The sequence below is a fragment of the Poecilia formosa genome, unplaced genomic scaffold (genome assembly GCF_000485575.1).
Source record: "Poecilia formosa unplaced genomic scaffold, Poecilia_formosa-5.1.2 Scaffold226, whole genome shotgun sequence".
Taxonomy (NCBI): Eukaryota; Metazoa; Chordata; class Actinopteri; order Cyprinodontiformes; family Poeciliidae; genus Poecilia; species Poecilia formosa.
The window spans coordinates 431,270-455,011 of record NW_006800165.1 but is presented as its reverse complement, the minus strand read 5'-3'; the positions used below and the strand labels follow the sequence as shown (position 1 = coordinate 455,011).

General features: G+C 37.2%; 1 protein-coding gene across 4 annotated transcripts in view; it reads left to right on the top strand.

Moving 5' to 3' along the window:
• Window positions 1-23,742, top strand: part of slc4a11 (solute carrier family 4 member 11) — a 119,793-nt gene that overhangs the window by 47,297 nt on the left and 48,754 nt on the right. For 3 of the 4 annotated variants that reach the window (XM_016679930.1, XM_016679931.1, XM_007568578.2), the window contains 4 exons: window positions 2,775-2,818; window positions 6,777-7,005; window positions 17,233-17,265; window positions 23,014-23,095. In XM_016679930.1, coding sequence (XP_016535416.1) covers window positions 2,775-2,818; window positions 6,777-7,005; window positions 17,233-17,265; window positions 23,014-23,095 — 388 coding nt within the window. The remainder of the gene's footprint in view (window positions 1-2,774; window positions 2,819-6,776; window positions 7,006-17,232; window positions 17,266-23,013; window positions 23,096-23,742) is intronic. The other variant, XM_016679929.1, reaches the window with a different exon arrangement.

Below are 23,742 nucleotides of genomic sequence, written 5' to 3'. Positions count from 1 at the left end.
TAATTTCCCGGTTGGGATGAATAAAGTANTTGTTATATACATACATACATACATACATACATACATACATACATACATACATACATACATACATACATATATATATATATATATATATATATGTAAGTTAAACTTCTTTTAACTTTTTAAACTTCTTTTAACTTTTTCAATGACTGGAAGCTTATGAAAGGATCTAATCCACTGTCTACGTTCTACAGGGATGGTATGCCCTGGACAGATTACCAGTCTATCAAAGAGCAACACTAAGGCTACATTCACATGGCACAACTAGATGCTCAATTCCAGTTGTTTTGCTGAAATGACTAATTAAATACTACAGCAATCAGAACTCTGTGTGAACAATTTAAGATGCCAAAGCAGCCAGATTGTGTAGAAGATGATCAGTAACATCACACAATAACTTTATCAATTTTAAAGTTATTCAGAGCCAACAGTATCGTCACAAAATTATGACAAAAAAAGGAAGCTAACAAAAATAAAGCACAACCAATAGCAACAACGTTTTGTGGAGCAACTTCTGTAGAGAAGTCTGATGTGTCATCAGAGCTAAGAGTGGTAGAATTGTGATGCAATGCTCTTGAGTGACACAACATCTTTCATAATTTCATATTTGTCATTTTCAACCATTGTTTACATCCGGATTTACTACATCTGGCTTCTTTTGGTACAGAATTATGACCCATGTGGTGTAGACATGACCGTTCAGACTGCAGGCGCTTTGAGAACTACTGGATATGTAACTGAATCTGTTCACATATGGAAGTGGCACAGATCTGATTTTTTTTTTTTTTTTTTGGATGGAAGCGAAAAAATCGGAATTGGGCCGTTCAGGCTGCCATGAAAATGTCAGATATTGGTTGCACAAAAAATTGTATTGGGGTTGCTCTTGTGTGTTGTGTGAACTAAGCCTTAGTCACAAAAAATGTATATCCACTATGCTGCTTCTGGAAAATATGGAGAGATCAACACGCAAAGATTTGACCTGTAGGAGGAGGCCAGAGTCCCCGGGGGGGACCCCGGTACGCATTTGGGGAACTCCATGCTGATTGGCCCTGACTCAGATTCAAACTCAGGACTGCAATGCAACAATGCTACCAACTGGACCCACCTGAACTGGAGCGTTAACGCAAAGCCAGGCAGGAAAGACACAAGCAATGACTTTAAGGACATAAATGCTGCTGCCCCTGCGTCTGTAAAACATCCATTCCCAAACAATCTGAAGCACTTTGTTCTACTGGGAGAAAGAGCATTCACATGTGGAAAACGTGAAAGACCGTTATTAGTGGTGATTCCAACAACCACAAGACTTTTAGAATAAAGACTTGGTGGTTGATGAGACAGGAGTCTAGGAACTCCTCTGTACACAAACATTTTCACTTGTCAAATGGGAGCAAACTTTGGCTGAAACTAGGTCAGGTACTGGATGAAGCCATGTTGTATAAATAATGGTGGTCAGAATTCCTCCACAATTAAATAAGAGACTAAAGCTGTGCAGATAATGACTACTTTAAAGTAATGTTGCCACAAAGTACTGAATCATAGGTTGCTCCTGATTTTTCACAGATGGCTTTTCCACTTTTGCGTCACCTTTGCTTAATAAATAATGACAATGTGGATTTTATTGTGTTCTTTTGTCCACTTCAGGGGAAATTTTTATAATCTAGAGCCTGGTAATGACAAGGTGGGACATGTATGGAGCTAAATTGGGGCCAGTTTCAAACTTTCTTTCTTTTTTTTACCACTTTCAAAATAATTTTTCAGTCAGATCTTTTTATTTAGTTTCAAATCTTCTTTTTTCAGTTTCAAAATAATGCTTCAGTTACAAATATTTTTTGATTTAACAAACTTTATGGCCCCAATTTAGCTCCATATTGGGACTAACAGGCAGCAGAGGTGTAGCTTTGGGTGGATGTTGAAAAGCTCTTAGACTTGGATGTGCTTTATAATGTTATTGCTAAATAACAGTCACAAAAATTCGCAAGGAGCTCAGAAGAAAAATTGCATTAATATTTAATATTTTCAGAGTTTAAACAATTGGGTGAAATGGTCTATTGATCTTTGAAGGTGTTTCTTTAATTGAAAACAGTTTTTCATTCTACATTCAGACATGGAGAGACCTTTCCAGTGGCAGATATTCACATATTTTATGTTTCTTAACCTTTCTCTAGGGCTCTCCAGGGAAGCAAAGGAGCCATAAGCAGTTGCGAACTTTGCTTTGCTTCTCTGTCATAGGAAAAGTTTTTTTATTGCTTTAAATTTATTTACTTTTTTTGGTCTTGCAGCTTTGGCATGTGTCTGGGGAGCCAAAGCTGTTTTATTTTCAGTGATAAATAGTTGGCTACCACTCTTCTACAGACCCAGGAGTTGGATGACCACAGCTGTGTGACATAAAACTAAAAGCACCTCATATAAAAGTCAAATATAGTTTGATTTGTAAAGCAATAAACTAGACCTTGTCAGAATTTTTTTGGTTTCCGACAGAACTCAAAATGTTACTATGACTTACTATTACTTCAGTTTTTTTTATTTGTTTTTTTTCCCCCCTGGAGATAAAAATCCAAAAAAGTTTGTTACCTACGTCAACAAGAAATGAACCAATCTGCTAAATGCTTAACAAGTACTTTTACCCTGATTAAATAAGGTTTTATGGTAATGTCATTTATACTAAACCAGTACTACCTGTTGATTGTCGAGAAAATTAGAAATAAATACTTTGTTTTTTTAATGTTTTTATTTTTTTATTTTGTCTTTAGATGCCGATGACTCTGGCTGTGTGTTACTGAACACATCAAGACGGGTAAGCAAACATATTTATGCAGTCGATATGGGGATCAAAAATCTTTGACAATATTCAGATAAGGAGTGCAGCCACAAATGTTTAGCAACTTTATTTAAACCAGAGATGAACAGAAAATAGGAGCAACCATTTACATGTTGAACAATGAAACTTCAAAACACTGAAGCATTTTAAATCCTCACTATCCAGCACCTTGTGAAGTATTCACATCCCAGAAAGTTCTCCACTTTCTGGGATGTGATGTCTCATTACAGTCACAGATTTAATGTTTTATTGGAATTTTAGTGGAATAAAAATCATATATGATGTTCAAATAATATCCAGAACTTAGATTGGAGAATCTGCCAAGAGCCGTTAAAGCTCTTGTTGAAAGAAACTCGAGCAAAGTCTCTTTTTGCGTTTGTAGAAGTGGTGGGACTTGATTAAAGTCCTTAATCAAATAAATCGCGAGGTATGTATAATTAATCTCAATTAAGTGGAATATAATCAAAAGCATATATTGATAAAATGAGCAACATTTTCAATTCAGAAACCATTTTCGTGGCTTAATTATTGAATAAATAGAAATATGAGCTCAACAAAGATATTTATTGTTGTTTACCAATATTTAAGATTTTCAACCATCAGAATGGTGCAAAGTGTTATTTTACCATTCGGCTTTGTACGCTGACATTAGCTCTGGATGACTGTGTCGCTGTTGCATGTTTAGCTTTGAGATGCTATTTTAGGCTTGAATAGCTTCACTAATAGGCTAGCTCCTTTTAACACAACATAAATGCAACAACGGTCTTTTCCAGCATCCAATCAGATCGTCAGTCTCTGCAGAATAAAATGTCCCATTTTTGACTGTATTTGTATTTTTTTATTGTACGTTAGCTTTTCTTTTAAAAAAAACTATCAAGCCCAAAGAGAGGAACTGGAACTCACCAAAATTGGCACAGTGAAGGTCAGCGCTAAAAAAAAATTAAAAAATAAAATTGGAATCATTTGGGAAACCTACAGTGAGTGTGTTTATGCATTATCACTTTCAATGTCCAGTGGGAACAAGAAGCTGCCTCGCTGCACTCGATAACGCTCCATAACATTCGGAGACATTGCTGTTTAAAATTCAAATAATTGCTCAATGAATATGTGAGTGGATTGCTAAATATATATGCACAGTCTATCCAAGAATTTACTCTGGGCACTGAAACACAGGTTCCTCATCATTTCTGCTGAATTCAAACCACTTTTCTACCGCTGGCATGGCGTGACCTTTACCACAACTATATGCTGCCTCACTTTTTGGGAAGATGAGGAAAATTTATTCTCTCGATCTCTTCCGCGACTTGCTTCTTCTCGTGTTTTACTCCGCTCTCATCCCTCAAGGTTGCTAAAACAAATCATTCCAGCGTGCCTGCACTGTGTGATGTGCCAAAACTGTAGACACATTATGATTTTTTTTTTCAGCGTTTTATTCATGCCGCAAGATGCACTTCTGATTCTACGAATGAAAATATGTATTGCTTTTCTCCCCCGAGACGGATGAATTTGAGATTAGTTTTGTTGCCACACCCAAGTACTTCGCAGACTTCTTTGCAGTGTACCAAACCTATGTTTCATTGTGTCACACTTCAGACAAAATACAGCTTAAAGTGGCGAACAAGCATGTCATGATACTTCTCCATTACAAGGCTGTCAGTGATTTCAGTTTGCGGCACCAACAGCTTGCCTGGTCCTTTTTACTAATCCCTCCATTCTGTGCCACAGTTCTGTGTGTTTGCTCTCTCCTTCTGTTTTCCCCCCTTTAATCAGCCTCACATGGCAACAACCACACATTACCTCTAGAACTGTGATACACGTTAGCCCATTTAAAGTGGTCAGAATAAATTCGGTAATTGCACGTTTATGTACGTGGATGTTCGCGTCAAAAGGCTAATTTGAATTCGAACAGATTTGAAATGTGTGACTTTGTTCAGTTGGACCAAAGATTTAAATTAAATCAAATTAAATTGAACTTCTTAAAATGACAGTGTTATGTTAAATCAACATTTTTTTAGCTGTAGGTTATATTATATTAGTCCATTAAAATTTCAAATTTTAAGTCATTTGAAATCTATGGCATTTTTTTTTAACAATTGAAGGTAAAATAGTTAAGTTGTGCCTGGAGAACACATAGGACTGTCCCTTTAAATCTTCTGGAAGGGCTGTAGATTTGTACAAGAATATGGCTCCTATCTTCCTTAAAGTTGCAGTAAGCAGCCTTAAAAAATGAGATATATTTAAAAAAAAATGTTTTTTACAAATTTGTTAAAACTGTTACCATGTTGAGACGGTAGGAGACAGAGAAGTGGAAAAAAAAATATTTTCTCCACCACTTCCCTGTGCTGCTATTGTGATCTGCACAGTTCTCATCCAAAAACAACCAATCAGAGCAAGGAGGAGAGTCTGTCAATCTGTCAATCAATCTCATGAACGCGCTGCTAAAAAAAACAACTTAACATTACAGGAAAACTGTTTATTCGCCATCATCACTGACCATGCCACCTAGTCTTATCATTCACAACAAACTCTGCTGATGGGCAGCGCTGATTGGCAGCACTAAGACCCGCCTCCTGGCTCTGATTGGTTGTTTCTAGTTAGGACTGGGAGAAGGCAGTGGAACTCAATTTATTTTTTTTTTTTTACTGATCTCTCTCATACCATGCTGTCGTGACATAGCAGTTTCAACAAATATGTTTTAAAAAATTCTTTATAAAAGTTACATACTGCTGCTTTAACATAATTCTACTGATGAACAGACATAAACAAACAGGATGTAAAGGTAAACTCAGGTTAATTCATTCCTAAAGCCTTAAATCACTTCAGTGACCTGAAAAATAACCAAAGCCCCGCAAAAAAACATATTTCTGTTCTTAAAGTTCTTTACGGAAATAACTCGACAAACTATAGACTTTCCTTTTTCATGCTTGTCTTATTTTAAAAAGAACAGCAGGAGCTCCACTTATCTTTAGAATTTCTGTCTACCCCACAATCAATGGAGCCGGGGTCTGCAGAGTGTCTGGGCTTTTAATCTAGCTGCTCTCGTCCTTCTGTTCATTCACCCATCTGCATGTTATTCTGCACTCCTTCAATCCGAATCCACCAGAAGAATGAAGTGGTTCTTATCGATGTTCAGCTGGTTTGTGGGAGGATGTGGATTATTACTATAAACTGACATTTACAGTTTTGTTGTTGTTGTTTTTTCATTTTTTGTGGAGGTTTAACATTTTGACTAAAAAATGTCATTCTGTTAAAATAACGACTTAAAATTTCCATTGAATTACATTAACTCGACTTAAACTATGATTTAGTTTAAGTAAACAATTTTCTGATGTAGATGAAGGAGGGAGTGACTTTGTGGTAAACTGAAGAGATAAAACTCTACCTGTTTAAATTTTAATTTTCTTAACAATAGGTGGAATAAACTGACTTAATCAAGACCATCCCATGTTTGATAGGAACAATCTATGAATTTACCACTACCTTGCCTCTGTTTCTAGCTTAGCTGAAATGTTTCATGAAATTTTGAATTTGCCCTTAAATCTTTTGTAAAGACTGCATCAGCAGAACGGTTAGGACAAAAATCCAATTAAGAGGGTCATGTAAGAGTCAGTGTATTGAAAATAAAATTAATTTTATGTTTCATTTTTCAAAATTAAAAAACTTCAGTTTTGAATTAATTTTCAAAACTGAAGTTACATTAACAGATAGTTTGTCATTTATAATATGTGCTCAGTAGTATTTCTACTCCCAGAAGATGTTCACACCTTATTTATGATGCTCTGACTTCATTCCAAATTTTACAAAAGGATCAGCTTATTTTTCATGAGGTCAGTTTTTTTTTTCTGTTTTGTTCTTTGCTGTTCAGTTTTATTCAACACGTAATCGTTGACCGTGGTTTTAAGACGGTAGTTAAACAATCCAATCTCATCCACAGTATGTGAAGCTCATGAACTTCGAGGAGGAGGTTCGGGCACACCGGGACTTGGATGGCTTCCTGGCGAGGGCTAGCATATTGTTGGATGAGACAGCCGCCTCCCTGGACGACGTCCTCAAGAGAATGTTGCACCACGTAGGCGAGGACAGCCACGTGTCCGAGCCCGGGTGTAACTTTGAAGAGGTGATGAGCATGCTTTTCACAGATGCAGGAGCTCAAGAGGTCAACGGTAAGCAAGAATCCCACACCTGAGCGTTAACCATGCGAGACAAAACACAAACTGCAAGGAGAAGTCAGTGAACTTGAATACGAGTCCCGATGAGACTCATTTGTCAGATTAAAAGCTGTTAAACATACTTTTTTGTATTAAAAATAGTTTATTGGTCTGATGTAATATAATATTGTGTAAAACCTATTTTGTTGTTTTATAATATTACAGAAAAAGAAGCCTTATGACAAGGAAAATGTTTGAGCTCAGACAAATGGAAGTCTTTTTTTTTCTTACATTTTGGAAAAAATCGTTAGTATGCTCAAAATATTTTCACATTAACATTTTTGAGCTGTACATGTGATACAAACAGAAATAAGAAACATGTTCAAGAAATGTTTTCAGCCTGATTTCCATGACTAGTTGCATAATATTAAGGTTATGTTGTTCTGTGTGCGAGAGGAGTTGCTCTGAATTCTAGTAATATTTTGAGATCAGAACAACATTGTCATTCATAGCCAAGATTTTAAACTGACGTTAGCATCTCGTATAAATGACTGTTAGCATGGCTAGCATTAAAGAAACAGCAACACAGATGTTTAAAACTCTGATAAAACAGAGCAAATTTTTTACTTTACTGTGTGGCAGCTAACAAAACTGTTGTCAAATGTCAAAGTGAGACTCAACAGATTTACTTTCACATTTGGAGCATCACAGCTTTTGCCATAATATATTGTATAAATAATTGTATAATAATTGATAATTGTATAAAATAATACATATACATATATATAACTTTTTTGGAAAATGCTTTGCTTATATCAAATGTTATGGCTACAGAGATGGAACATAAAGGGAGACTGGTGGGGAAAATGTTCAAAGGGAAAGAAAGAGACAGGAGTAGAGGAAATAAAACAAGTCAACACCCTTGAAGTCTGCTTCTAACCCTACAAAAAGAGAGAGAGAAAATGCATATAAAACAATAACAAATCCATCACTGAAAAGTGCATGATACAAGTTCATTCAAGGCAACCTCAGCTCAAAGTAGAATCTGAAACAAATGAATCAGGACAACTTTGTTCTCCATTCAGCCTTCCTGTTACCTACTGAAAGTCTCGTTTTGTCTCACAGCTTGAATAAACTCCATATAGATCTTGAAATGTTAGAAAAACTAGTTTTCTTTAAACTGCTTTACATCTCTGTGCTTCTCCTGCCTCGTTTTTCTTTAACATTAACCTGTTACTTAAAATGTCTAACTTTGAGTTGTCAGTTTGAGTATTTCCTGTCGCTAGCTGATTTCTCACTGCCTCTCTGTTGAAGCACAAAAATCATAAAGCACTTTCAAGGTCCTGTTGTGTTTTTCTATCTCGTTGCTGAATTTCTATTCAATTGATAATATCTAGGGAAATGTAAAATACAAAACATAACCTAGAAAATGTACTTGCAGAAAAACTAAATGACTCGATCACCATTTCCTTCTTTATTGTGGTGTCAGTCGAAGTGTTTTAAGGAGGAACAACCACCTCATAAACTACATCAACACGTGGACAAAAGAGTTACCTGCACTGAAATATTTGATCCTGTCAGTATCAAACAAACCTGAAACTGTAACTGGAATAGAGATATGGGTCATATCGTTGGCATTTCTTTATTTACTAGTTCCACAGCATCCAAACAAGATTTTGGTCATAAAACAAATTATGTCTGCAAACAACTGAACCAAGAAGCAGTACCTAACCCTCCAGGGTCTGCAGTGGTACAACTTAACTATTCTTTAACTATTCCAGGCCAAAGCCTTTTACTGCAGGCTCACAGTTCTGGCTAGAAAAAATAAATTGACACAATAGTTTCTCCTGCTTTGCTGCCCTTTTTCCCTTCTAAATCCCTTTACCATTAGTGTATTTCCTTCAACACTGGTTGTTTTTTTTTTTTTTCCCCCGACTGAGAGGCAAGCAAGGTACCGTCGCGTTTGGACAAATCTCCTCAGCCTATTAGAGCAAGAGAAAAACAACCTGCTGCATAACAGTATGGACCCATTTTTGATACATTTCCATCATAAAAGAAGTCAAGGACTCGTTTACTTTAAAAAAATAATTTGTAAGGAAGAAGTTATATACATATATCTATTTTTGTCTATAGAATTTCTGCTACAGTCCAGTGTTTCTGTACTTGATGAGCATCAGGCGGTAACATTAGTCTGCAACCTGCTCTTTGACCAGAGTTTTTCCGGTCTGGCTGCTCTGGTGTCCACAGCTGTGTTCGTTAGTCTGAGGTGGTTTGTGTGCGATGCTCGCCCTGCACCGCAGGCCGCCACACATTCACAAGGTGATAATTGACTTCTGTCATCAATCACTCACGTAGCTTTTCAAATGGCTTTCTGAGGCTCTGAGGCTGTGGCAGCAGCTGCTGCTGGCCTGTTCTGTCCCAGAATACCCCACAAGGAGCCTGTTTTTGGGTCAGTGAAAAAGGGTTTGCTACGTCTGTTGGTCGGATGCTTGGAGCTACTCTAAAAATTAATATAGGAGGACATTAAAAACATTCCTGATCACAGCATTAAAGGGACAGGATTAAGTAAAATCAGCATTTTAGCGCTTTACATCATGTTATATTATTCCCTCAACAAAACCATACCTGCTTGCTTTGATTCTTTCACATATGTTTGAGAAACCTTTAATCTCCATCGCAACCATTCAGCTGTGCAAAATTCCTGGGTGAATCTTGAGATAACTTCCAGAAGGCGAAGTTTCAGAAAGAGTAGGAGTTTCCTAAAGAGACAGAGGCACGATTTCAATTTTAAATTGCAAAGTAACATTTCTTTTACGTCATATTTGATATATACAACATTTCTGTAATGACTTAAGTTAACATAGTTACTTTATTGTGCTATAAAATGGTGTTATATGCCTGGAAAACACAATATTGCCCCTGTAATAGTAAGATTGAAGACGTTCCACACCAGGCATCAGAACATTTCTCAAAGGTCCTTAAAATATTTCAATAATAACATCTTAAGACTACACTCACACATAAAACATAAACATGCAATGCTGTTAACATTCTGGGCATGGCATTACTAATCATTACGTAAAAAAGATTTTCATTTCAAAAGCGCAGCAAAGTCAATATGACTCATAATGAATAATTAAAGCTACTAAATAATCCTAAAGTGATTCATAGTGTTTACATAAAGAAACCCGGTTTATGTGCCTGGAGCTTAGAGAACCTCAAGGCCTCTGCCCTGGATGCACTAAATGGAAAGTTTCATGACTTGAGAAGAAAATAAAAATGTTAAACTGTTGCATATTTAGTCATCTTCATACTTTGATTAAAGTAATTATATTAAAAAAAACTGTTTTTATGTTAACAGTTTGTTTTTAAAAAGAAAGTCATAATTTGTGTAAACTTTTAATTGGATTGAAATTTCATTAATGTTATTGAACTGTTCCACTGACATCCCTACTCAAATATTGATTAAAGTCTTCCAAAATAACATTTATAATAAAATACTATATTAATTTTTTTACAAACTTAAATCAATTGGAAAAAAATAACAAGAGGAACAATAGAGTGGCATGTTGTTTTCAATATGATCCCAAATAAAGGTATATACACAGCTACAAAAAAAGTATTTACCCCCCTTTTTATATTTAAACTGCTTTTTGTATTTGTCTTAATTTAATCTATTAATATTATTTCATGATCTGAAACTTTTAAGTGTTTCAAAAATTCATAAGTTAGTGTTGGTCAAACCTTCTTACAAGAGATCATCATGAGTTTTCACTCTAATGGAAATGATAAAGCACTGTTTAAATCAGCTGGAGAGTGAGTTGTCATGCTGGGTGGATGCATTAGCATGAGGAGCAAGAAAATATCACTTTTAAGCTGCGAAAAAGCTACAAAATGCATTCAATTACATTTAAAAATACCGTTCAGGCATCAAAACGACACAGTTACTGAAAACTTCCAACAAGTCTGCTGATTTCAGATATTTTTAATTAAGTTCAGCATACTAATTATTTAATAAAGATCCCACTCATTAATATCCTGTTCAGGAGTCCGTTCCCTTCAGTCTGAATTCCCAGATATCTGGAAAGATTCCTGAATCCGACTGTTGCCGTCTTTTTTTTTTTTGGGGTGACTGGGGGGGACGTTCTTGGGGAGGAACAAAGACCCTTGCTGTGGGAATAAGTTTATATCACACCCCGAGTACGCCATCAACAAGCCATATCTCTGGAGGTATTAATTTCTGCCGTATCTGGGCTCCCTCCGCCACAGTGGGGTATTACAGCTGGCGAGCGGGCCAGCTCATTTGCGGCTGTAATACTGTACAGCTGTGAGATAAAGCGAACAGGGGAAGATTATAGCGTTCCCTGAAAAAAGGGGAGAATTACATAAAATGAAAAAGATGAAAGCCCAGAGAGATAATTAGTCCTGCTCTGACATGTAGAGAGGAGTTTGGTTTTGGAGGCCAGCATGCTGTTTTTGGCTCCACTTTTGTCTTGGGATTCAGCATAAAGGAAGGAAGAGTGCGTGCATTGTGTTGAGGAATAATGCCAGCCATGCTTATGATGATGCAATGCTTGGATAAGGGTTTTCACTTTAGACATTTGAACAACCATCTAAGTGAAACTGGCATCATCTTCTGACATGTAATATTTAAAGCAGTGAATGATTTGGGGACTAAATATGCCTGAGCACGTACTGGTACAGTGGTTGCTGAATGACTAATAGGTAATGTTGTGATTAAAGGTGTATTGTGTAATTACATTTTCCTCTCTTCCTCTATGGTTTTGTAAGGAGTTGGAGTTTTCTCTGTTAGGTGCACCAATGACGTTGCTCTGGTTCTGGTTACTGTCCCTTCATTTCAACAGAAAATGTTGGAGATATTATTTCTGACTCTCCAATTTACCTGTATTTATGTAATCTTCCGTTTTTTCTTCTTTTGGTTTTGCTTTTTCAAATTATGATACAAAAAAAATTGTTAGCTGTAAAATAAAATAAAAACTAATTTCTTCTTTCAAAACAAGTCTGTTGTCAAAACACATTACTATTATTTTTAGTTTAGCCATCATGTAATTATTTGTAAAACTGCTTGAGTTGTTTGTTAATTTCTACTAAGACAAGGGTTTAAATAAAGCTGTGGACTTTAACTAGGCCTATCTAACATAGCAACATGCTTTGATCTAAACTATTAAAGTGTTGCTCTGTATTTAAAGTAGTAGTGAAGTTAATGGTAGGGTCTGTAATCAATAACATTTCATTTGAAAACTATGTGTGGATATAATAGGCAACATTTTCAATTCAAAACCCCTTTTTGCTGCTGAATTATTGAATAAATAGATGTATGAGCCACCAGTGGGCCGAGCGGAGTGGCTGATGTCTCAGTTGTGCATCAGATTTACGGTGTACCAGAAACGCACAAATGCAAAGGTTCCATCTGGAACAAAATAAAAATGTGTTTAAAACATAGGCTTAAACTAAATTGTGTAAAAATAAACCAAAATAACACATTGAAGTGACCACTGTTCTGTGGAAAGCTGAATCTCCACCACCACAATTTACAAAGTAACGTTTGTTGTTGTAATTGGTGAAAAATGTTATCAGCATGAATACTTTTGCATACACACTAATAAATCTTCTGTCACAACATTTATAAACTAACCTACAAAATTCTGTAGCTATTTCTGGTCCCTAATTACTCCTGCAATCAAATGAGGATCACATTGTAACCTTACAGTGTCATTGTTAGGCCTGTGGTGAGAAGGGAAGGTCTGAACAGAAAAAAACACAACTAAACAGCAGATTTAAATCCTCAGATTTGACAGATCTAACCCATCATCCCTCATCCCTGCTATAAATATTCTGTGCATAAATTAATGAGTCAACAGGAAGGTTTCACACTGGAGGGCAAAGGTTCAGGTAAAAGTGTACTGTGAGCATTTGAGCAAGTAAAATAAAAGCTGGATTCCAAAGAAAAGGTAAAAATGAATCATTTGGTAGAAGGATTGTTTTTCCTGTGTTGACAGCTGCATGGATTTACATTTGAGACCATAGCTTTCTAAACTTGTGTAAATCAATTGCTTTATAAGCATCTACAATCTACTTTGTATCCGTAAGCTTTTGTTTTGTCCTCTGAAAAATTCCTTTTGTCGATCTGTGCATTCAGACTATGACTGAAGCTCCGTCAGGCATGTGAGCGCTCAAGCTCACTGACTTTTAAAGTTTACAGTGGGATTTTGTACCCATCGGGTCGCCAAAAATCACAGACTACTTGCAGGAAAGAGATGGCAAGAGCTCCACGTTTCTGGACTGCTTTGGTTTATGTTGTATGGAAAAGTGAACAGAACAAAGCACAGGAGGTGGTGGTTCAAATGTTTTAGAAATCATTTAAAAATGATTTAACTAATATGACCTTGTCAGCTTCAATGGCTGGAGGTGTGTTGGCTAAAGTCGGCCAGCTGACGTTTGCCATAAACATCTGTGAAAGAATTAGCCACACTCAGGAGCTCAGTGAATTCCAGCTTGGGTCAGAAGCTGCGTCTCCATGTCAAATGTGCGCAAAACTTTATTAATTCTGTTGATGTCAAAAAAAAAACACAATTTTACAATTACGTAACATAAACGCATTTAAAATCCCCCGTGAACAAACTTGTTCACGCGGGATTTTAAAGACGCTAAAAAACATGCTGCGCCATCATCCCCTGTACCACTTCCTGTCTTCTTTGTCTTGTCACCGTTTGTTCATCACATGACTTGTGTGATGTGAAAAATGTCTGACTATTGCAAAAGGTTCGACAGGAAGGTTGTGACGAGAAGAGGTGGATGACATGAGGCTGATTTTTGTCACACATCTGCGACAATGAGAACCGATTTCGGCAGTTTGGCTCGAGGCTTCCTGCAGGAAGGCTGCAGGAAGCCAGGCAGACTCTCAGGAGACAGTTTGTCCAGTACCTTATAATCAACAGTCAACAACAAAGATTTCAAATCAATTTCAAAATAAACAGCAAGTCGGTGAGGAGAAGCAAGTAGGCTACTGGGGAAATATGCTCAAGCCTTTTGGTTCGTGTCAGAAAATAAACTGCAGCATTCTGGATGGGCTGTGGAGGCTGACCTGACTAACACCGACAATAATCCAGTTGTAATATCTTAAAAAGGTTGGCTCACCCATTCAAGGTTTTAAGAACATAGAAATCCTTTCAGTTTTGCTGTAAAATGCATACCTTCTATTCATATTAAAGTTTTCGATTTATAGTTTTTAAAAAATGAACTAAATAGGTTTGGGGATTCTTGAAAATGTCAGTCTAGAAAAGGGAGGAAGTTTGATATGAAAATAGGTAGAAACTCTTCAATTTTTTTTTACACAGTTACACAGCATATTTTTTATGGAGCTTTTTTTGTTGGAAGATTTTTCAATTTATTCAATAAAACAGAATCCATCAGCAGTTCCAGCAGACTGAGCTGAGGATAAACTAAAACAACTGCTGATTGGACCCGGGTAATTCTCACCTGTCTCTGCCGCATTGCAGAAGTTTTCCACTCACGCTTCTCTGGGGAGACGATTTGTTTAGATTTGGATAAACTGCTCTACACACAAGTTGTTGGTACGGTGATCAGAACATGCAGATCTGACGGCCCATCTGCTGGCACAGATTGTATATCTGTGTAGAGAAACGATAAATCTATGTTTACAGAAAAAAAAACTTGAACTCTTGGTGTTCTGCATAGTTCCCTGTGCAAAGATTTAGAACAGTTCTCTACATAAATAGAAGATAACATAATTGCATTAGAGCTGGCTGCATGCAGAGTGAACTTATGCATTGTGTCTCGGTGTCAGCACAGCTTTATCATCTGCCACAGTGACATGCAGCTCCTCAGGTCTGTTGTTGTGCCAAATCAAAAAGAGGCTATATGAGTTAAAGTGAGGTTTCATAAGTTGAGCTTTTATGAAGAAATAGAAAAAAACCAGCAGGGGGAGTTTATGAGTTCTCACCTCAGGCCAATTACAAATATCGAAGTTTTCAAAAAGTGTTGTGTTTAAAACTGATCAGATTCCTATACATTTAAAGCCACAGGATGCGACTTTTATAAAATATATATATATATTTTTTAGATATTTGTTGAAACGAACCATGTCCTGACACTATGGTGTGAGACAGGTGATCTGTTGAGAGCTGCTTTGCCTTTTCCCAGTGCTGACAAAAAACAACCAATTAGAGGCAGGAGGCGGGTCTTAGCGCTGTCCATCAAGCATACCCTATTGGTCTATGCTACAATACAGCTTTGTGAATGCTAAGGCTAGTTAACATGGCCACCAATAATGGCAGATGAACAAGTTTTGATGTAATGGTAACTTGTTTCTCCACCTTTAGCACATTCACAGGTTGATTGACAGCACTAAGCTCCTCCTCCGCCCTCTGATTGGTTGTTTTTGGTACATTTCTTCAGACGGTAATGGCAGCACAGGGAGGATTTGGAGGAGACTTTTTTTCACAGTTTATCCATCTCATATTACACTGTCACAACATAGTGACAGTTTCATTAAATATGTAAAAAAAAAAAAAATTATATACAAGTTACATCCTGCAGCTTTAAGCCCTTTCACTTAGAGCAAGGAGGAGAGTTTCAGAGTCGTCTTAGTCACTTAAAGCAAAGCTCCGTCTCCCTTTGTTTCCAGCTTAGTGTGGTGAACTATCAGCAGCTCCTTATCACATGACCTCAGAGGCTTTCCTCCACCAGTCTGATGCATCAGAGGACTACTGGATGCTCTGGAGTCCTCTGATATAACCGGCCGCCTGGACAGGAAAATCGAACCAAGTCGGAACAGGAATTTTGAATTGCACTCCGGAATAAACCAGATGTAGCAGTGGAGGCACATGTGAGGGTGGATGTTTATTTCAGAAGCCTGGTAGCATTGTTCTGAACAACCTGCAACCGGCCTTTATTTGATGAAACAGAAACAATGAAATATCATTTCCAGTTTGGGATGAGCTGATACAGCAACAAGTCTCAAATGAGAAAGTCAGGATTGAACCAGAGGCTTTAAAAGTTAACAGAACAGACCCAAGTATGAGTAGATGCATCAAAATCAGAACTGACCACAAAACAAGGATGCTGTTGTTGCCCCTGCCCCAATATTGCTGCTCACTGCCAGTCAGCTGACTGAATGATGGTTACTTCACCTCAGTTTGACTGCTTGAAAATATCCCTGCAATAATATTATACGATAGAAATTACAGATCAGTTCTGACGGTTCAGTTTTGTTTTAGTATTTACATCAAAGTAACAATAATTGAGTATGATAGTTATTGTCAATATCAGTATGTTTGTTTTTGCAGCAGTAAGAATGTTTCTTTTCTGTTTTCCTTTGCTTAAAATTAATTGTAATTTGTCTGAGATTCTTTAATTTAACTCAAGGTGACATTATTGTAGTGACCCACGCGCATTTTTGGAAGAAACTTAATTTATCTTGTGTTTTTCATTCTTTTTGTATTTGTCTATCTTTTCCTAATGATGCTTTTGCAGCAGGAGTTATAATACAAATTGAATTAACGTGTTGGACCTTTTAAAAGTACCTTTCAGCATTTTATTGTTTATTTCTCCTTTTATTAATTGGTTTTAAAAATTGACAAAAGAAAAATCAATTTTAGTTTGAATATTGACAGAAATGTTTTCTGAATACCAGCAGCTCCTCGCCGTCAGACATTAATAACACTAACTTATGTCCAGCGATGAGTTTTTTTTTGTTTTTTTTTTCCCCCTCTGCTGGTGTTATCAGAACATTGAATTGAAACCATTTATTCCAGCTCTGCACCAGCTCAAACGCTGGTCATTTTCTTCTTCATCCTGATCTCTTCTTTGACATCTTTGGGGTTTCTTTGAACCAAGCAAATGCAGAACTGCTATCAGTGATAAAATCCAATTTTTGGTAATAGCCTTTAGATAGTAATAAAGATGAGATCTCAGTCCCGCCAACAACGATATGACATTGAGGGATCTTCTTTAGAAAAGGATATTTAATATGCATGAGGTAAAAGAGGGCAGGAAATGAAGCTTCTGTTCAGCAGAGATATTTATGTGCATGTCTGTTAACCAGAAAATGTGTGTACGTGCGACCAGATTGACTCGGCGGTGTGTGTGTGTGTGTGTGTGGTTTTTTTATGTATAAAACCTAAGAAACTGCTTACTGGTGACTGTACTGACTATTTTTTTTTCTCTTGGTTTTTTTTCTCCCACCTGCTGCACATGCAGAGAAGTCTCAAAGTTTCGTTTTCTTTGATGACGGTAAGCTGTGTTAATTGGATGAAAATGTCAGCATCAGCCCCTGTGAGGCTGCAATCAGTCGTTCACTTCTCTACCAATCACCATCAGTATGCCATTTGTGTTTTTTTTTTTCCTTCCACACTCAGGACTGGGTTGATCTATCTAGTCATCAAATGATTACAGACACCAGGAAAATTTCACAGTGTCACAGATATGCCTCTTCACCTGCCCCTTAAATCTGCCGCAGGTCCATCCAGCAGAGTCCGTTACTTTGGTTCTTTTCTTGTGCAACAAGAAAAAGGAACAAAAGAAAGAGACAGCTACTTGTTTAGCCCTCAGGTTCCTACTCATTAAACACTTTCAATTTTGATCACGTTTCAACTGCAGTCATTACAAAGCAGCACATAATAATGAAGTGGAAGGAACAGGATACATGGTTTTTAAAAAACATTGCTGAAAAAAACCCGGCTTGTTTGGTGTACACAGATTTATTTACATATTTTTGCCAGTTACCTCAAAGTGAAACAGTCATTTTATAGGGATTCATTACACAGAGTAAAATATTTCATGATTTTATTTATTTTTACATTTTTACTGATTTTGGATTACAGGTAAAGAAAAGCCACAATTCAGTGTCTCAAAGTCTGAAAATCACATTAGATCACTCTATGACACGTTTTACAGTCAAAGTCAGATTTATTTTCAGGGCACATTTCAGCAACGAGGCACTAAAATATAACGGTCATCAATTATGAAACAAGAAATGACATTGCATTTTGTCAAATTGCAAATGCCAAGTCATTCTCCCTGTTGTTGTTCCATGTTTTACTGCCACAATTTGTCCTTCCACTGAATTTTCTGTGAATATCGTTGGATTCAGAACTCTGTGAACAACCAACTTCTAAAGCAATGACCTTCTGGTTTCCCCACTTTGTGACAGGTGACTCTTTACAGGGTCAGGAAACCTTTGCAGGTGTTTTAAGTTGATTAGCTGATGACACAAAGAGTTTCCATTTAACACCTTTTTCATAACATTCTCGTTTTCTGAGACAGTGAATTTATGGTTTTCACATCAAAATTGCAAGACAGAAAGGCTTGGAATATGCTGCTAAAAACCCTCCAAACTGTCCCTGCTGTTGGGACTGTTAGTTTTCTCCACTGTTTATTCAATGAGAGTATCATTACATATCAACAAATTTAAAAATAAGATTAAATGCAGTAACTGAGTGGTTTAGTTGTTCAAATCACACTTGTTTATGTGACTGCTGTCCCAAAGACGGGCATTCCAAATGTTTTTTGAGATGCTGTGACATCCACTCACAGTCATACTGTTGCCTAAAAAAGTAGTAACAACTAGTTTTAATTTATTTTGCAAACATGATATCCTTCTCTTGCCACTTCACAAATACAGACAAATTGCGTCGGTCTGTCGTCTCAGATTCTAATAAAAACAGATTGATGTTTCTGGTTGTAACATGACGAAACAAAGAGTTTTATAAAACATGATTTAAATTTCATCAAAGCCTCTCAGGGATAATAAAGTTTGACCTCTGACCCAGTCCCAGTGGCCCCTCTCATCACTATTTGACATCATAGCCTTTGTGAGCTGCAAGGTGATTGGCTATGATGGATTATTACTGAAAACGTTTCACCTGCTCCTTCAGTAGGGAACATTCCCCTGGTTTAATCACCGTCTTCAAAGCTCCCCACACTCACAAGGAGCCAATCTTCTTTTTTTCTTTCCCTCCTCTGTGGTGTGTGTTTGTGAGTGTGCGCATGTGTTTACCGACAGGTCGAACAATGGTCGAGGCCACAGTCGATCTTTTCTCTTTTTTTGCAGCACATGATCTTTATTAAGAACACCTCAGGGCATAATAGAAAAGGTTTTTATATGCGAGGGCCGGGGGGCTTTTCTTTTCCTTTTTTTTTTATTTTTTTATACACATTTAAAGAAACACTGATAACCTCTGTGTTCTTTTGTAGCAGCTCATCTCTGTAGACGTTCTCCTTTTCTTTGATGTTCAACTGGCACACGGACCAAACGAAATATTAACATTTGAATTATTGGCCTGGTTTAGCTTGTTTATAAATTCATCTTGTGCTTATTTGTCGCTGTCAGTCACAAATTATTTACTACCTTACGGGATCTGGGGGGGAAACGGCAATCTGTTTTTTTTTACCCTACAACCAAACTGCATGGATAACACAATAAATGATTCCACCAAGAACCCAGAGATCAAAGTGGGCTATCCAGCCATCCATTCTTGCCTCCTTCACATTTATTCATTATTTTCCATTGAAGTTTGTCACGTTTGATATGCTGTGTGTAAGCATTTGTGATCTTTTGTGTGTGTGTGTGTGTGTGTGTGTGTGGAAACAGCAGTGTTTGTATGGCAAATACTGACGAAACCATGCGGAAATCTTTACTTCAATGACAAGATTTGAAGAAATCTCAATTAGTCACCTAGACGATCACACCAGCAGTCAATCCATACACATTCAAGATAGTTTTAGCCATAAAATCCGACTTTTAAATTAGATTTTTTTTAAATCAGCCATATGGAGCATAAGTACCGTAATTTCCAAACTACTAACTGTACCTAGACATAAGCCGAACACTCTAACTTACAAATTTTGTTGCACTCATCTAATAGCCACAGGTGTAACATGAGATATTACATGAAAACATCAATTTTTGTTTCCACTTTTAATGAAATACGTAGTGGTAAAATACACAGATATGTACAGTTTCCAATTAGACTGTGACCCTGCTGCTGAAAACAAAGCAAAAAACAGGAAAACATTTTTTCTCCCCATCTGAAGTTAAATCAGACCAAACATTTATTATTTTAGCTTAGTTAGGATCACCAAAATTATTTCTATTTGCTAAATGCCAGAAAACTTAGCATTTAACCCAAATCATGAAGTTTAGAAGATAGTTATCTCTGACATGCATGTAAACTTTTGGATTTGAGGAAAGCTGCAAAACCATCTCTTGCTAACAAAATGTAGTTGCTAAGTTTTCTTTGCGTTTGCCCAATACAGATTCCAGCTGTTTTGCTCTATTTCCGCACTTTGATATTTCCGATTCAAAACATCTAAATATCAAAGACTACTTGAGAAAATACAAAATTTAATCTTCTATTGAGTCTTTTTGCATCACTGTGATGGAATTGTTGAGCATGAAAAGCTTCCTCAGTGTAATCCCATTTCATCTCAGGTTTGTGTCGTCTTGTGCTTTGGATCATTGCAATACTAAGACTTGTCAGTCTGAAAACCTCTCACCAGCCCCATCACAGTATCTCTACCACATGTGACTGTTGGTACAATGTGTGTTTTTCTGAAATGTGTTAATTTTACGATAAATCTAATGTGGTGCACACCGTCCAAAATGTTCCAGATTTGTTTCATTGTTTGCAGAGGAGTTAGAAATCACAGAGATTGAGAGGTTTTTTGGGGGTAAAAAAAAAAAAAGGAGTGGATTTTTGGTCAGTCGTGGTTTTCCCCAGTTGATGCAATTTTTTTTTATTATTTTAATTTTTTTGCAACATTCCTATAGTTGAATCACAAACACAGATCCTTAACTGTTGCACAAGAGGTCTGCAGCACTTTAGCTGTTGTAAGTAACAGATGTTGGAACATTTGCTTCTTCTGCATGCCCTGGACCCATCTGACTAATAAACTGACTAAACGTTCTGGCCTGGTTTGTTTAGGTTTTTAATCGCTTGGAGTTTACTCTCTTTGAAAAGAAACCAAACCACAGGGAAAAAAAAGTTGCAAGTTAAACTCTTCAGCTGATTCGAACCAAAGGAAACCAACTCTAGGTGTGAAAACCCTTAGTCAGAGCTTCACGTTTATTCAGCATCATTTCTTTTTTTATTAAAACTGGAGTTGCATTAAAAGGCATTAGAAGTATTTTAGTAAGCCAGGAAGTGCTGCTAGCTTGAATTTAAAAATATGCCAGCTTGAAAAATAGTTTTTTTTTTTCATGAGTTGAGAGAGTAAACCTTGTAGATGTACTTTGTTCATGTTGTGCACTGATTGTGTCACTTGTGTGTACAACACATAGACATGAGAATTATATAAAGTAATTGTAGCAAAAATGTCGAGTGACATGTTTATCACTGCTAACTGTATTATTAGCCGTTAGCTTCTCTGTTTCTGTGATGTTAGCCTGATAGTCTCTTGGCTTAGAGAACCATGTGACCTTGGTGAGCACATTGGCTGCTCTCACTGTGTGATTTCCCTCCACTCTCCTGTAACCTCTGCTACTTTCTTTTTTATCCTTAATCCCCCTTCTCTTTTCCTTTTAATCTTTTCTTCCTCTGCCGTTTTGTCCGTCTCCATTTCCCGCTCTCCCCTCATCTCGTCCCTGACGTCAATGGGAAATTGGATGGTTTTTGATTACTACTTGGCTGTCAGGCTTACTGCTATTAATTGAATTGAATCCCTGTCCATCTCCTATATTTCTCTGCCCTCTTTCTGTTTCCTCCTTTACTATTCATCTTGTCTGTTTTTTTTTGGGGGGGAGGGTTTTTTTGTTTTGTTTTTTTTTTTCCCCCTTTTTGACTTTCATGCTCCCCCCCTCTTTGTGTGCTTTTACTCATATCAGCTCTGCTTCCATTTTTTTTCCTCTCCCCATGTGCACTACCTCTTGTTCTCCTTTCCTGCCTGTTTCCTTTTCTATTTATTTCTCCATTTCCTCTCTCTCTCTCTCTCCCTCTCTCTCTTTCACACCATGCAACCGCTTCTTTTCCCTTCTTGTCCTTCTCGTCTCTTTTATACTCTACTTTCTTAATTTTTGGCTATACGCACACGCGCACACACACCTCTCTATTATCCTCTGCGCTCTTGCTCCTTGAGCACAGTGATACTGTTGTCATGGTGACGCCCATCATTTTCTGGCATGAATGGAGGATACTTTATTGATGAGATGGCATGGCAGAGGGAGAGAAAAGAAGAGTGATGGAGAGAAAGACAAAGACGCAAGGAAGAAAGAAATCACTGGCAGGGAAAATCAGAATGATATGGAAATGATCATCCCCGCTGCTTATGATACAAAACATTTCCAGCCTGTCATTTTCCTATTGCTGATTAGCTAAAGAGGATGCCACGAGACAAAAAAAAAGCCAAATGTTCTCTGTATATTCAGTCCCCGTGAAAGAATATCCCTCAAAACCCAGCAATTCATCATTTTTTAGCGCATGTGAAGTCATCCTGGAGATTCCTGTTATCCGGCAGCAATGTGCTGCCTTCAGCAGCGCTCCCCGTTTAATCATTCTGCAGCACAAATATGTCAGCATATTAAAATGTGTTTTTCAAAATGAGTGCTGGTGTTTCCCTAAGGTTGGATGGACATCCTTATTAGCTTGTCGTGGTCTGATGTTTCCTCGGTGCAGCCAGGCGTCACTGTCTAAAGCAGAAGCTCATTAGATACGTCTGATGTAGACATTATATGGAGAGTCTGAGCACAGCATGTTAGGCAATACCTTCCTATCCAACACTCTATTTTAAACCAATGTATGATGAAATTAGACATTTTGCAAAGGCATTAATGCTCCAAGTCAACTAGAAATATAGTTACTTATGTCTCAGCTCTGCCAAGTAAACATTAAGTTGCCATGAAGCAGCTGTATTTGTTGCACTGGAAAAATGATACTTTTGATTGGTTATATTTATATTGATTATATTTTGAGTCCAATCAAAAATGTGTGGCGATGGGAATGAATGTTATCTTTAGCTAACTTGTGTCTGACATCTGACCTACAGTTCATCTGCTGTCTGAGACAATCCAAGGCGTGACGGCGACAGCCACCGGGGTCCAGTACCAGCAGTCCTGGCTCTGCATCCTGTAAGCATCTGTTCCTCTGTCTGGGTATTTTCATGCATGATGCCAGAGCTTTTTTGTTGTTTGTTTTCAAACATTAGCATGAAAGAAATACTTTAATTTTGACACAATTTGTTGAAAAAAAAAGAACAAACCATGTTAAGCTTTTGCTTTTTATTACACCTGAAATTACATACATCTGAAGCTGCAGTATGTAAATTTTATATATTTCTGAAAACTTTCACTATTTTCTGACAGTATAGCAAAAGTCAGATAATATATCAAAAAAATCAAGCTCCTCCTCTTCCTCCTTGGCCTACTATTGTCGTCTGAAGAAACGCACCGTTCCCGACCAAAAAAAAACCCAATCAGAGCCAGGAGTAGGGTCTTAACGCTGTCAATCAGGCTTGTGTATGCAGAGCATCTGTGCTAATGGTGGAGAAACAACTTACAGTTACCAGAATACTCTTTATCTGTCACCATCAGTGGTTATACTAACTATCTTGCGCATTCACAGCAGGTTGAGGTTCACTGACAGTGCTAAGCCCCTCCCCTTTGCTCTGATTGGTTGTTTCTGACTGGCAGCAGTGCATTTCTGCAGATGGCAGTAGGACAATAGGGAGAAGACTGGAGTTTTTTTCCCCACACATTATTTGTCTCAGCTTTAATTC